The sequence below is a fragment of the Molothrus ater genome, chromosome 3 (genome assembly GCF_012460135.2).
Source record: "Molothrus ater isolate BHLD 08-10-18 breed brown headed cowbird chromosome 3, BPBGC_Mater_1.1, whole genome shotgun sequence".
In the NCBI taxonomy this organism is placed as follows: Eukaryota; Metazoa; Chordata; class Aves; order Passeriformes; family Icteridae; genus Molothrus; species Molothrus ater.
This window is the reverse complement of record NC_050480.2, coordinates 33468885-33480458: the sequence shown is the minus strand read 5'-3', so window position 1 is coordinate 33480458 and position 11574 is coordinate 33468885. Positions and strand designations below refer to the sequence as shown.

The window sequence follows — 11574 nt, the reverse complement described above, 5'->3', positions numbered from 1 at the left end:
AACTTAAGAAGCAGCACCTAAAACCCCACCATATAGTGAACTGCATCCATAAAGCAATCTTCGACACAGCTATGAGACTACAAAGCATCAATCTGTATGTGATTTGCCTCAGAATAATAAAGGTCAGTGTGAAACAGCTGAGGGAGATAGAGACTTTTGTGACCTTAAGTATCTCAGAGTAACTTTCATAGGTTTTACAAGTTCTACTGATACAACAAAAAAAACCTCTACACGGAAACAGAATTTAATGTATTCACACTCCTGAAAATCATGAAGGCTACCTTTCAAATATTCCCGTGACTCAAAGGTTCCACTGCCCACAAATACAAACCCAGAAATCAGAGAGAATGACAAGACACTCTTACAATTCTTAGGCTAACAACAAAAAGCAGGCTCATCAACCACAGTATCAAGTAGTGTGAAACAGGTCAGTGCACCCAGAACCTGGATCACATCAGGTCAGATTCCAAAAACAATCAACAGAACAAGCCTCCTCCTTTACAGAAGCAAAAGCACAATACAGTTCATGACTACTTACCTAACTACAGAAACTACACATAGATCTGCACTAACAACAATTATTAAATAAAGGAAAGATTAATTGAAGATGTTAATAAAGACATACACCAAACACACATTAGAAATAACTAGTAGCTTATCTGCTAAGGCACTTCTATTTCCAGGCTGCCTGCTTTACATAGTTGCAGAATGGGGCAAAGCAAGGCAGCTATGCTTACTTGTGAAGCAGATGGTATAGTGGGTCCATGAAGTAGGAACTTGAACTTATATAATGAGATTAAGATTCCAGAATTAGTACCCAAGAAGTTACCAATTTAATATGTCTGTGAATTAACACTCAATACCCACCCTTTAGGGGTTTGCTCACTATAGCAAATATTATAGCTTTTAACTTGAATTTTCTTCTGTTTCTGCTGCAAACAATAGCATAGTGAAACTGTTTTATGATTAGGCTTTTGCAGCCAAATGGGTTTTATTAGAGTTATACTCAGGAAAGGTGTTAGTTCATACAGTTATGTTCTGACTTCAGGCTTGCTAATAACAGAGAACTCAATACCACGCTTGTTGAGGCGATCAATCAGTTTTGTTTTCGAGAAGGCAGCTCCTGGAGAATACACACCACCCCTGCAAGGGAAAATCAAAAAGGAGAAACATTAGTGCAGAGTGATTGAGGGATACCTTTTGTGAAGCTAGAGATGTGCTTCTCAGACTAAGAAAGAAAAAGCCACTTAGTCTGAGAAGAGAGTGGGTGAGGAATCTGCCAGGGTGATTATAATCCTAGGTTCATTTCTGCATCCAGCAAGCTCTGTAGAAACCACTCCATTAACTGAACATAAAGACATGGATGCCAAGGCCTGACTAGAAGCCTGTGACTACTGATTGGCTGGTGAAGAGCAAGTGGCTTTAAATCAGCTTGCAGTGAACCATCTCCCTTGCACAGCCAGTTGGGTGAGGTAACACAAATCCACAGGGCTGATTAAGTGTATTTTCAAAGAGAAACATTTGCACACAGTAGCTTTAAGGGAGAGCAAGCTGCTCAGCATGAGAAGGTACTTACTGTTTAGGCAGAGAAGCTGAATCTTCCAGAAGAGATAGAGCTGCTTGAACCATTGCAATTGGTGTAGCAACATATCCAGGCTCTGACAAAAAAAACAAACCAAAACCCCCCAATGAAATACGGTGCCTTGAAATGTGGAATGTAATCTTGCTCTTCCCTACAGCATTCTGGAGAATAATGTCTTTAGCAATGAAACAGCCTTTCCCATTTAAGAACAGCTTTTTTTTACCCAGTAAACAGACCAAGTAGCTGGTGAAATCCTTAAGATCTAATCCAGACAAATACTGATTCACATAATGGCCTCTAACAACGCAACTGTGAGTGACGACGTCATGGTGACAGAGGGCTTTCTGACACAGCAAGAGTTTTCCCCATCCTGTACTTCAATGCAGAATTTTACCATGCAACACTTGCATTCTGCCACATCTCTAGTTATTTAAACAAGCTGTACTCCAGTAACTCATTTCTGAATGTACATTCTTGCTCTCTCCAAACTTCAGATGTCATGTCTCCTCAAGGAATGACCTGAACAAAAGTATATAATAGTCAGAAATTATACCACACCAGACCTGTTAAAGTTTCCAGCTCCTCTGGGAGCTGGAAATAAACCAACTACTAAGTCCAGGCTGTAACAACTAAAAACTATTCTTAAACCCCTCTTCCTTCAAAGGTCTGCTCTGCAAAAATGAAAATCAGACCAGGGAAAGTCAGAGTAAAGAGATTCACAAGAATGCAAGTGAACTGGCTATTTCAGAAACCAGGTCACAATGAATTCTAGTACCCAAGTTAATACACTGTGAAGGCCGTTGGCTTTGTTCCTGTTGCAAGTGCTTCTCAAGGGTGAAAGGGACAGCAGTGCAATAAGAAATGTATTTTAGAGCAGGGAATGCTAGGCAAAATACATACCTGGTCCTTTCACTTCAGTGCAGATCTTCACATTTGGTTTGGCATTCTGGGGATCTTGTCCCTCACTGTAACCCTCACCAAAAAACGTCATTGTAAAAGAGGTTTCATCCATCTGTAAGTGTACAAGACAAGCATGGTCACCAAAAGAGAAACTGGTTGCTACCAGGAAAGCATAAGTAGTAAATAAAAGTATCCAAATTCTATATATAGAATCCTGCCAAATACTATAATCCATTTAAACATGAAAGGAGTTATTTTAAATTACTGCTTAAAAAGTTAATCTGAGTTCTTAATTGCTTCCACTTTGTTGCACTGGCTTTGTACTAAAGTCTGTTTGTTCTCTCAGTACTTTCAGTCCTGGGCTTTTTGCTAATCAGTCTCCCTTGGTCATCACCTTTGATAGAGTGCTTTTGAGCCATCCATGGGAATACATCAGGCCCAGAAACATTATCCATTTATTCCTCATAGCAGTTACACACACTTTGATGTCTAAAAGCAGAAGGCATGGTTATTTAAATATCCAGTAACTATCTAAACAGGCACACACAACATGCATTTGGACCTAGGGAGGAAGCTGGTATGAATGGAGGCTGAGGTTTCTTGGTCTGATCAGCCAGGAGGAGACTGAGGGGAGACCTCACTGCAGTTACACCTTGTGAGAGGAAGAGGAGGGGCAGGCACTGATCTCTGTGGTGCCCAGTGACGGGACATGAGGGAATGGCCTGAAGTTGTGTCAGGCTGGATATCAGGAAGTTTCTTAACCCAGAGGGTGGCTGGGCACTGGAAGAGGCTCCCCAGGGAAGTGGTCACAGCACCAGCCTGACAGTGTCACCAGCCTGACAAGAAGTGCTTGGACAGCACTCTCAGGCACATGGTGCAACTCTTGGGGTGTCTTGTGCAGCGCCAGGAGTTGGACTTTGATGATCCTTGTGGATCTCTTCTAACTCAGAATATTCTGTGATTCATTTAGATATTATTTCTTTGAGGCTAAGCAGTTGACTTTAAATTACTATTCCACCATTACCACAACAAATGTATTCTGTAACTGTGGTAGAAAACAGTCAGTTACCTGCTTCTGGGTTGGTCCTTTCTTTGAGAAGTGTCCAGCAGAGAAAAATTCTGGGTACTGTATGAATAGAGGAGAGAAAAAAAAAAAAGGAAGAAAAAGACAAAAAAAAGACCAGCAGTAAATAAGAGGGAGAAAAAAGATATCTCCAATATCTCCAAACACTAAATTATTTTGTGTTTTGAAAACTTACTTTTGTCAGAAGTTTTCTTCCGAAGTTAAACTTCACCAGAAGAAGAAATAACATGCCCAGAAACATCAGCTTGATAACAGAGCCAAGACCACCTACGGTCACATAAGCACCATACTGGACCTGAAGAAGAATGTATTTTCAGTGATAGGATTGACATTAATTTTTTCCATCAATTGATTTTTATAAATCAATCTACCCTGTAAGTAAGATGCAGTTATTTTGTACAACATACATTGGTTTAAACAGGGCCTTAAAGAATTGTCTTAGTTCTAAGGAACTGTTTGAAGAATGCTTCACTTTATCATTTATTCTGGGAAGACAATGTAACTACAGAGTGAAGAGGGAGCAGACATGGTACACAAGAACAAAAGACTTTACAGAAAGATGTGTTTTGGCATCCAATTTCAGCCTTCTTTCCTAGATCTTACTTTTCTCCTCCTTGTGCTTTTTTTAAAGAGAAACTGAAATAGAATGGCAAGCCTTTCTCATTTGTAGCTTTTGAGTGCATTTTTAAAGCACCATCTCACCCTCATTGCTGAACTGATGCCTGTGATTCTGCACAGTTATACAGATTGTTGGTGGTCATCTCCTCTCAGGAAATCATGGAAAACAAAAATTAATCATCTTTTCTGTGGGAACTCAGCACATCGCTCCGGATGTCCAGAGTTGCCAGGAGAACCCTTGGGGGTCTCGGAAATCCTGGAATGTTGCCAAGAGTGCTTGGTGGCTTGATTTTGATCCATCCACAGAAGTGACAGCAGTTTGAGGACATGAGAATCACTTTAGAGTGAAGGGTGTAAAAGGGACACATTTATAGGGTGAAATATAAACTTTAAGGTTTTTGGTACAGGGGGGTTATGGAGACAAGATGGAGGGATCAGGGCGTGTCTCGTCCTTCTTCTTCTTGTCTTCCATCTTCTGTGGTGATGTTGGCACTTGGGGATTGGTTTATGGTGAAGGTGTACTTGCCAACATGGGTGAAAAGTATTGGAAAATAAAAGTAAATATCATGTACGTAGATTTTAGTATAAAAAGACATGACCGCCCCGTGAGTGGTCACGAGTGCCCTTGGCTGCCTTGCAGGTCAGACCTCTGTTGGGCAGACAGAAAATTTTGTAGATAAGAAACAATAAACAATCTGAAGATCAAAAAGCTGAAGAGTCCACACTCGTCCTTTGAAACGCGTGCCACCCAAGAACCACCCTACCCGTGTCCGGGCAGAGACAGACAGCCAGACCGGACACTTTTCCACCACCATTACTTCACACTGCCTTTACTCTGCACACTGGAGACCCAAGCATCAAAGAAATCTTAAGACATAAATGAGCAGCATATGAATTATGTATCAGAATATTTACTACACTATACTGAGCTGGCTATAGCTACCATTGACTACAATTCTGATGCTTTTAGAAGCTCTGCTGATACAACAAGAAAAGTCTCTGCACAGAAGCAGAATTTAATATATTTATATGAAGGCTACCTTTCAAATATTCCTGTGACTCAAGGTTTCCATTCCCTACAAATACATACCCAGAAATCAGACAGCAGGAGAACCTGACATGACAATCTCATAACTATCATGTTACCAAAGGCAGGCTCATCAGCCACAGTCTCAAGTAGCATGAAACAGGCCAGTGCACAAATAACAGTAACTTACAGGTGTTTGCTGCAACTCGGTGTGCAAATAATGCTGAGTCCTTTTCACAACAGAACCATCAGCTCCCATAAATCTAAGACAGTACTCCTTGAATTCCGGACTGTAAAACATAAATCCCCTGCAAATGAAAAAAAATAAAGTCAGAAAAAAAATGTTCCAATCTTCACACAAACTGAAAAAATTGACCATAATGGCCTTACCATTACCAGTTTTCTCTCAAGAATTTTTGTGACATTATCTCTTTTCACTGAAAGCAAGCAATTCCAAATATATCCCTGGCTCACTCAAAATTCACTACATATAATTCACTATATATAATTCACTGTATGCACTATATCAAGGATGAATCTGATAATCAATATAATAATATTTTCATTTTTTTCCCTCCATTCTACTAATCGCTTCTGAAATCAAGTTTCCCATGTCACTAGAAGTCCTTTAGAACGCATTAATTTTGAGACTCAGTAAATGCTGAGACGTGTTGTCTTTTCAGTAAGATATGAACAAGTCTGTAAAACTGAACTTATCTTCAATTCTACTAGATGAGCATCTATGTGTTCATACTATACTAAAGTCCTAACTGCATCTTTTCAGTATTTAATATTGTACCAATCTGTATCATAAATACTGGAACTGTTAGGAGACTGTATATTCCACATCTTATGCTTATACCTTTTTTTAAGCTTTGCACCAACTACTGGAATAGCGGCATATCCTATCTGTTTTCGAAGCTTCTTCAGGCTGGCTTCATCTGCAATGCCATAGACAGCTGATTTCCAGGTCCCATCATGTACACCAAGACCCTTGTGACATACCATGAAACAATAATTAGTTCAGTATTTAAAGGTTTCATGGATTATTTTAATACTATTAGAATCACTACATGTATTACAATTATTACATATAAATGTTATGATGATAGTGTACTGAAATGGTGTGGGTTGACCTTGGCTGGATGTCAGGTGCTTGCCAAGACACTCCATAACTCTCCTCCTAGCTAAGATAGGAGGAGGAGAAAATAAGATGGAAAAATCCCTTGTGTGTAAAGATAAAGGTGAGTTAATAAAGCAAAAGCTGCATATGGAAGCAAAGGTGTGGTAGTAACAAATGCCTCCCCCCCTACCCTTCTCCTCCTTTTCCTTAGCCTTTATTGCTGAGCAGACAGTATGGAACATCCTTTTGGTCAGTCTGGGGCAGCTGTCCGGGCTGTGTCCCCTCCCAGCATCCTGCCCACCCCAGCCCATGAGGTGAGGGGGGGAATGCTGCACAGACAGCCCGAGTGCTGTGCCAGCACTGCTCAGCAGTGGCCACAACACTGCTGTGTTACTGTCACCTCTGCAGCTGCCACACAAAGCTCAGCACTGTGAGAGCTGCTGTGGGGAAATGAACTCCAGATCAGCCAGACCCAACACCATCTCCACCCCTCTTTCCACATGACCTGCAACATACTCAGGACCCACAGAATTTAATACATATCTGTAGCTCTTCATAACTACATCTCAGTGTAGTTAATTCTCATTATTGAAATCCATTTCTTACCAACACTTTGGACTTATGCTATATATTTAAATAGATGTCCTCATATCCAACATATAGATGTATACATTCCCATGAACTGCTATCCCCTGCTGCTTAACAGATACTACTCTCCCATTTCATGGGCCTCCTCCACTCCTCCATATGTTTTTTAAGAACAAAAATGGTTTGTAAGGCAAGATAGATACTCATGCCAGGAGCAGTAGTGTTTGGTTCAAGACTGACTTGGATCATTGTTGCATTGTTTTAACAACAGCATTAGAATTATTACATATATTACATACTATTACAATTACGATCCACAGGTATTATCATTACATGCATTAATGTACATTGAAACGACCTTCCCCCCACCAACAAACAAAAACCCCAAACAGCCTAACACTAGGATTACTGGCAATACACTCTGGATCTGTTACAGTTTCACCTGTGTAAGAATCCTTCCCACATGTCTGCAAAAGCAAAATAGTTCTTGGAGCAGCTTACCAGGGAAAAGTGTAGGTAGACAGCTCTGCAAACAGACCTTACAAAAGGTTGTTGACTTAGGATACTTTTAGTAGCTCCTAAAGAATAAAGTTCTAGACTTATCAAAGACCTGCCAGCTTGCTCCTTGGTCTGACTTAATGTAGCAACATTTATTCTGATGGGCTGTAGTGATGTTATCACAAATACTCCTGAGTTTCAGGAAGGAAGAAACAACTAACCTCAGGCCCAGATTTCACCGACAGGAAACTTTCAACAGCAGTTAAGGTACCTGTAAGGGAGAGGAAAATATTACATATTTTCAATATTGCATATTGGCACATGCAGTCATTAATCTGCAGAGTCAGAGAATGCTCTGGTATACTCAAAACAGCAGGCCATTGACATTATAAGCTGAAAAAGCAGAGTTACATCTTTATCTCAAAGCAAAGTAATGTAACATTAAGATGCACAGCTATTTGAGTTAGCAAGTATTACATTTCTTGTGTAAATTACTTCAATACAGGTCACTAGTATTACCTCTATTCATTAATTTTTTTCCTTTATCTAACGAATGAGATAATGTAAAAAAAAATCATTGAAAAAAAGGAAAGTAATATTGAGAGCCACATTTTGTTTTCCTCCAAGTTTCAAAATAAAAGATGATGTAGGCTGTGAAAGCAAACATGAACTTAAAAATTTTGTTACACCCAAACTACAAAAAACCCACCACCAAAACAAAACAACCCACAACCCCCCAAAAAACCCAAACCACAGAAAATATTTAATTTTAGCATAGTTTAAAATAGTGTTCTGCAAAGAATGCTTAGTTTGATGAACAGCAGAACAACACAACGCCTCCAAATTCTGATTTGTTTTGCTTAGTTCCTTCTGAGATTGGAAAACTGTATTTGTATGGATAAATTTCAATATAGCAAGCAACTGGATAGACAGAAGTAATGCCATAAAGTCAAAATAGGAAGAGATAAAAGGTATCTATTCAAAACAGGTATCAAACATCAAATTACAACCTCATGAACATCCAGATACTCATTTCCATACCTTGTTTCTCCTCCAAAGTCTGAGGTTTCTTCAACTGAATGCTGACTCCAATGTAAACCGATCCCATTTAGCAGCCTTTTTAATAGCCCATAAAAGCAAAACATTTGGATACTCTTATGGGCCCTCCCAACTTAAAGTCAGACCTGATGAACAGAGTATCCTCATCTGGGAGCAGGATCAATCAAGTACTATTTACATAGAATTAAATCCTCCCATGTATTTTCTTAAATATATTTCTCTTTCAGTTACCCTCTAGCTATTATAAAAGTCAAAGGCACTGCTACTTACACTCACAAAACAGCTTCTCAGAGCTTGCAGTTGAAAAAGGAAACTTTGGAAACCTGATCACCCCCCAGTCTGTGGTCTCCTTCCCACTGTGTCTTCCCAACAAGATTCTCACTGCACAAGTGGCAATTGTGCTGAGGCTGCCTAGGGACATCCACACATTGGCTGAGCAGCCTGCTGCTCACAGCTGAACATTCTGTCCTCTCAGATTCACAGAATATTCCCAGCTGCAGGGGACCCATGAGCACCATCGAGTGAATGGCCCCCGTGGGATGGAACCCACAGCCTCAGTGTTATTAGCAGCCTGCTCTGAACAACTGGGCTCATCACAGGGCCCTCTCAGCGAACAATGGGACCATAACTCCTCCCCTATCCAATGACCCATCCAATGGGACACTCAATTTCTCCCCTACCACATTTGGTTGAAACTGGTCACTTGGTAAAGGCAGGCAAAAAGAGACACTGAGAGAGTTTCCACAGGACTACTGCTGCTTTAGGAAACCAGATGAGAGCATAATCTGCATTCTTTTTCCACCATAAAAATATTCTAGTCACCTTTCAGCTTGTCTCTGGTGTACAGTACTCCCATATCTGCCGGTATGGAGTCAAAGCCACAGCTTCCAATGACATATACCCCCTTTTCTGCAGCTTTCTCATTGTATTTCAGGTACATTCCTTCCAGAAACTGAAACACAGGCAGAACAAATATTTTAAGCTGAAATTCATTCTTGGCCATACCCAATATCAGCCATCAGCACTTCACTGTCACATCATAGGCTTCAAGTATTTTTGACAGATATATACGATTCCTGATCTGTAGTATGAAAGTTTCACAGCAGTGAAAAGAAAAGTACAAAATTCCTATGTAGTATCATAACAGAGGCTTGAAGCATATTCAGCAATTTGGAACTTCCACAAAGACCCAAAGAGGCTGTCTTAAAAGCAAGAAAACTACACAACCAAGTATAGTGTACTTTAAAATAATTACTGCATCTTGAAATTGTAGATCAGGAGGCAGAATTTGTCTTCATGTTCAGAACCATAAGCAGAAACATGAAACAAACTAAACAAACATTCCTTTTTCAGAGCCTTGATTTAATGTCATGCTTTTTTACCATCACATACCTGGGGTTCTCCACAAATGTCAATGAAGCTTGCACCATTTTCAACACAAGCTTTGACCACAGGTTCTCCAAAGAATCTATACTATAGAAGGAAAGAACACCAGATGTAACAAAAGAAAACCCACATACCACAACTCACCCAGTGTGCTTTACCTAAAGTATATCTATGCAATAGAAGTGATATTGATTTTTCTAAGTGGGGCAAAAATGCAAGAGCACTTCTATTTCTTGGGAGTGTGGGGAGAAGAAAACAAACTTGACTGCTGCCAATGGAGCTTGCTGCAGACTACTGCACCTGATTTCTCTCATAAAATCAGATCAGATCACCAAGACCAATTGAATACTGCCACTAATTTCACTTTACACTTCCTGCACTCTATTATCAGCATATTCTCTACTTAAACACTGAATTTCAAAGAGATGGTCATGACCCAACTTCCACCTCACACACTTTGATGCTCTCTGAATGCACTGGAAATACTGCCACTCTAAGTTTTAAAAGGGCCAAGTGCTTCTGGCAGCGAGCCTGTGGGCCCCTTTTCCAGCTCCGTGCTTAACCCTAGCAACAATGACATTCTGGCTCAACCCAAAACGTTGAGCCAAACTTTACCATCAGAATCTTAGGCTGCCTGTGAAAGACTGAAAACCATCTCCGCTGTATTTCACTGCGGACACCTATCCGTGAACCGCACCACTGCGACGGCGGTGGGAAACCCTTCGGCCACGGCAGCGCACAGCGGTACTGGAACTCCGGGGTCGAGTTCCACCAGCTGCGCTGTCCCTGCGCGGCCGCGGCAGCTCTCGGTGCCCCGGTGCGGCGCAGGCAGCCCGGCCGCTCGCGGCCCAGGCGCGGCCCCGGGGGCGGACTGGCCGCGGGGGCACCGCCCCGCCCGCATCCCGCACTCACCGGGCCCACGCAGCTCAGTACCACCCGGGTCTGCTTCGCCATGGCTGCCAGCGAGCCCGCGTCGTCCACATCGCAGAGCAGCACGCCGACCTCGTCCCCGGGCGCCGCCTTCCCTGCGTACCGGAGACCGCGGTTACCGACACCGCTCCGCCCGGGACGAGCCCCCTCCTCCCCGGCGCAGCGCCGGGGCTCGCCCTGCTTCGTTTCTCAGCCCTTGCCCGCACACCCGACCCGCCGGGCCTCGCCGGGCAGCGGCGCTGCGCCCCGGCCGCGGCCCGTACCCAGCTGCCCGGCCGCCCGATCCAGCACCGCCCGCAGCTTCTCGCGGTTCCGCCCGGCCACGGCCCAGCGCAGGCGGCCGCTGCACAGCTGCCCCTCGCCGGCGGCCGCCGCCGCCGCCGCCCGCGCCACCTCCTCCACCACGAACTGGCCGGTGAAGCCCGAGGCGCCGAACACCACGATGTCGTAGACCCGCCCGGCCGCCATGGTGCTACTGCGGGCCGTCATGGGGCGAGCAGCCTTCGTACTGACGGCAGCGCCGGGCAGCGCTGGCATGACGGTCCCGCTCCGCCCCGCCCCGCCCCGCCCCGGCGGGCCCAGCCCGCCCCGCGCCCCCTCAGGCTGCGCTCCGCCCGCCCGGCCCGAGCGCGGCCTTTGCTCGGCTTGGGCGGCAGGGGCAGCGCCTGCAGCCTCCCGGGGCGTTTAACGGAGCAGGAGAGTAGAAATGTGCCAGGGTACGGCCCAGGGGGCCTGGAGCCCAGCGGCGTAAGCGACGTTAATAGGGAGAGGCCCTATGG

General features: G+C 43.4%; 1 protein-coding gene across 1 annotated transcript; it reads right to left on the bottom strand.

Annotated features, from left to right (window-relative positions):
• Positions 1–228: 228 nt before the first annotated feature.
• On the bottom strand, positions 229–11313 carry SCCPDH (saccharopine dehydrogenase (putative)). The gene is made up of 12 exons (XM_036379783.1): positions 11059–11313; positions 10778–10890; positions 9872–9952; positions 9302–9431; positions 7642–7691; positions 6074–6204; positions 5402–5519; positions 3742–3861; positions 3552–3608; positions 2483–2594; positions 1577–1658; positions 229–1143 (listed from the first exon to the last, which is right to left on the bottom strand). Exons 1-12 carry the CDS (start codon positions 11282–11284, stop codon positions 1032–1034), a joined length of 1332 nt encoding a protein of 443 aa, XP_036235676.1. The 5' UTR covers positions 11285–11313; the 3' UTR covers positions 229–1031.
• Between the last annotated feature and the right edge of the window lie 261 nt (positions 11314–11574).

What these genes read in the sequence shown, in the direction of transcription:
- SCCPDH (XM_036379783.1), bottom strand. Translation starts at nt 11,284, where the DNA reads ATGACGGCCCGCAGTAGCACCATGGCGGCCGGGCGGGTCTACGACATC. An exon ending in TACTGAGCTGCGTGGGCCCG is followed by an intron (nt 9,953 to 10,777) that starts GTGAGTGCGGGA and finishes TTCCTTCTATAG; the next exon opens with TATAGATTCTTTGGAGAACC. An exon ending in ACATTTGTGGAGAACCCCAG is followed by an intron (nt 9,432 to 9,871) that starts GTATGTGATGGT and finishes CCTGTGTTTCAG; the next exon opens with TTTCTGGAAGGAATGTACCT.